Source organism: Centruroides sculpturatus, unplaced genomic scaffold (assembly GCF_000671375.1).
Source record: "Centruroides sculpturatus isolate CEXI.00-Female unplaced genomic scaffold, Cexi_2.0 scaffold199, whole genome shotgun sequence".
Taxonomy (NCBI): domain Eukaryota; kingdom Metazoa; phylum Arthropoda; class Arachnida; order Scorpiones; family Buthidae; genus Centruroides; species Centruroides sculpturatus.
The window spans coordinates 327,204-330,075 of record NW_019384516.1 but is presented as its reverse complement, the minus strand read 5'-3'; the positions used below and the strand labels follow the sequence as shown (position 1 = coordinate 330,075).

The 2,872-nt window shown below is 29.3% G+C and overlaps 1 protein-coding gene across 4 annotated transcripts in view; it reads left to right on the top strand.

Annotated features, from left to right (window-relative positions):
- LOC111622574 (UMP-CMP kinase-like) overlaps nucleotides 1-2,440 on the top strand; it is a 53,522-nt gene extending 51,082 nt beyond the window's left edge. For all 4 annotated transcript variants that reach the window (XM_023364990.1, XM_023364989.1, XM_023364988.1 and 1 more), the window contains exon 7: nucleotides 1,829-2,440. In XM_023364990.1, the coding sequence (XP_023220758.1) occupies nucleotides 1,829-1,870 (42 nt within the window). In that variant the 3' untranslated portion in view covers nucleotides 1,871-2,440. The remainder of the gene's footprint in view (nucleotides 1-1,828) is intronic.
- Nucleotides 2,441-2,872: the final 432 nt, after the last annotated feature.

Below are 2,872 nucleotides of genomic sequence, written 5' to 3'. Positions count from 1 at the left end.
GAGTTCTTGATTAAAGTAAACCCTACATTAGCACAGCATAATAATGAGTTGGTAGAGATGGTTAACCTTGTTTGCTGCGAATCCTTCTTTGCATTCGAAGGTCAAACGTATAAGCAATGTAGAGGGGTCCCTATGGGAAGCCCAATTTCAGGGCTGTTATGTGAGCTTGTTGTTAGTAGACACGAGGTTAAAGTTTTGCGTAATTTCAAAAACAATATAGTATACTACAAAAGGTATGTCGATGATATATTCATAATTTGGAATAGCAATCGAGTAATTGCTAGCTTTATAGATAGGATTAATGATAATGAGGATGGCCTTAGCTTAAAAAAGCATAAATATCTATAAAGCTTTATAGATAGGATTAATGATAATGAGGATGGCCTTAGCTTAAAACTAGAGCAAAAAAGCTCTGTTTGGTACATTTTTTGGACATTAATGTTATGTTTAGAGAGGGACGTATATCTACCGGGGTATTTATAAAACCAACGCATAGCCCACTGTATATACCTGCTAGCTCTAATGATCCTTATAAATATAAATTAGCAGCATTTAGAGCGTTAGTTAGGAGGGCTTTTTTGTATTGCGAGAGTATAATAGACAGGGATGCAGAAATAAAAAGAATCATGCAGGTAGCAGAAGCGTTGGGCTACAAGAGGAATGTTATAAAGGGGATTATCAATAAATTAGAAGCTAGTACACAAATAATATCTCGTCGTGGTCCATCTACATACACGAAATTTACGTACAACAAGCGCTTAGGAAGCATTATGAAAGAAATCGCAAATAAAAAAGTTACAAGAATAGTCTTAAAAAGAGCTCCGAATTTGTACAGAATACTTAGAAATGATAAAGGGATAGTTAAAAAAGAGGATAGGTCAGGTGTATATAAGATCCCATACGAGAATCAGATGTTAGGAATAGATAAAGAATATGTTGGGGTTACTACTAGAAATCTAGGGGTAAGGATAAAAGAGCACAGATATGATGTGAGAAAAGGTTCGAATGCCACAGTATTGTCTCAAATGGCGCAAACGGAGGGTTCGATAGTAAGATGGAATGAAGCAGATATACTGAAACAAATACACTCCCCGACCTTGGCAAAAACGGCCGAAAAATTAGAAATTTATAAAAGCAAACTTAAAGGGAATTGCATCAACGCAAGGGATGCCGAGGGACTTCCTTCCGCATGGAAGTTTGCAGTTAAAAACTTCAAATAAGAGCAGGAGCTTTAATATTATGTATATAAAAAACTCTGTATAGTTTAGTTGAGAAACTCCGTACAGTTTATTAAGCATTATTAATATATAGTGTTATCGATTTGTCTATTAAGTTTGAAGTATTAATATTTTGTATACACAATTTATTTGTTATATTTTAATATTTTATTTTTATTTTTATTTATAATTTTAGCAGCATTTGTATTAATTATATTATTTAAAAACGTTATTTTGCTGTTAGTAATATATTGATTATCCGTTATTAATATTTATATTTTTTGTATTTTGAACTTGTTGTTCTATTTTTTGAAATGTTCTAATTTACCTGAAGATGATCCATTGATTGGATTGAAAACGTTTGTGTTAAGAATAAATCTCTCAGCGAGTGAACAGGTGTTGATTTAGTTATAGTCTTGTATATTGTTGGTTTACAGAATAATAATAATCTCACTCATTACTAATTTTGCCAATTTCCAAAAACAAAATTTTATTTCAATGAAAATTAATCAAAATATCCTTTGTTTTGCCTGCTATGTATATATATACTCTCTCCTTATGAAGTAAAAAATTTCCTAAAATTTTATTAAAAATATTTTTTTATATTTTAGGTATTTGAAGATGTCAAGGAACTTTTTAAAACTTTTCTATGAAGGAAATAGAACATTGTTTGGGCTTTACAGTAAATTTATTTCTGTATCTGAAATTTAGAAACTGTAATTTTGGATGAAATTATTTTTGAATAGAAAAACAGTTATGAGAAATCTTGTTAATAATTTATATACATTTATTATTGTTATTTGATAGACAAGATATACATTTAAAGATATTAGAAAATGGTGATTGTTGCAATAATAATTAAAAAGAACAGAAATTTAAATAAAACAATGTTATGTTTTTCATCAATTTTTCCATTTTTTTCTTATTTGAAAGCTTAATCTATATTTGTATACTTTTTATTAAGCTATATTTATCTGCTAGCTTACTTTTTTAGTAAAGGCAATTGTAGTTTTATAAAATAATATACTATTATGAGAACATGCTGTATATATTTAATTAAATGACACTGCACAGTTTTGTAGAAGGCATTTTTTTTAACCAATTAAAATTGTTTGTACTTGTTTTATGTATACAGAAAGTATTATAGATTGTTCTGAAAAATTATTGTTTTTAGCTTGTAATTAAATTCTTGATTAAAAAGAGTCGTTATTTATCCAAAAAAATAAATTGTATCAATATTTTATATGAGAATATTTATTCCATATACATATGTTTGAAATTTTTTAATAAGAAAATGATTCAGTTTGTTGGGCAACCTCAAAATTATTCATAAATTTTTCAAATAATGTTTCGGTTTATTTAATTAATAATATAGTTTATATATAAACTTATATCAGGAAGAAATGTATCGTGTTTTCTTGATTCTAATGTTACCTTTATTGGGACATGGGTGTCAAAAATTAGGGTGCATATAAGAATCCGGTAGAGATTCGACTTAATGCCGCCTCTTTGCTCTTCACTCTGCTCGGTAATTCGCGTGTATTATGACGTGAGTGTTAACATGGTACATATCCTCTCACTACTACGGTTTTGGCTTTCGGAACGGTTTGGTGGTCTTTTGAAACCAAACGAACGATGTCCAGCAGAAGAATCTC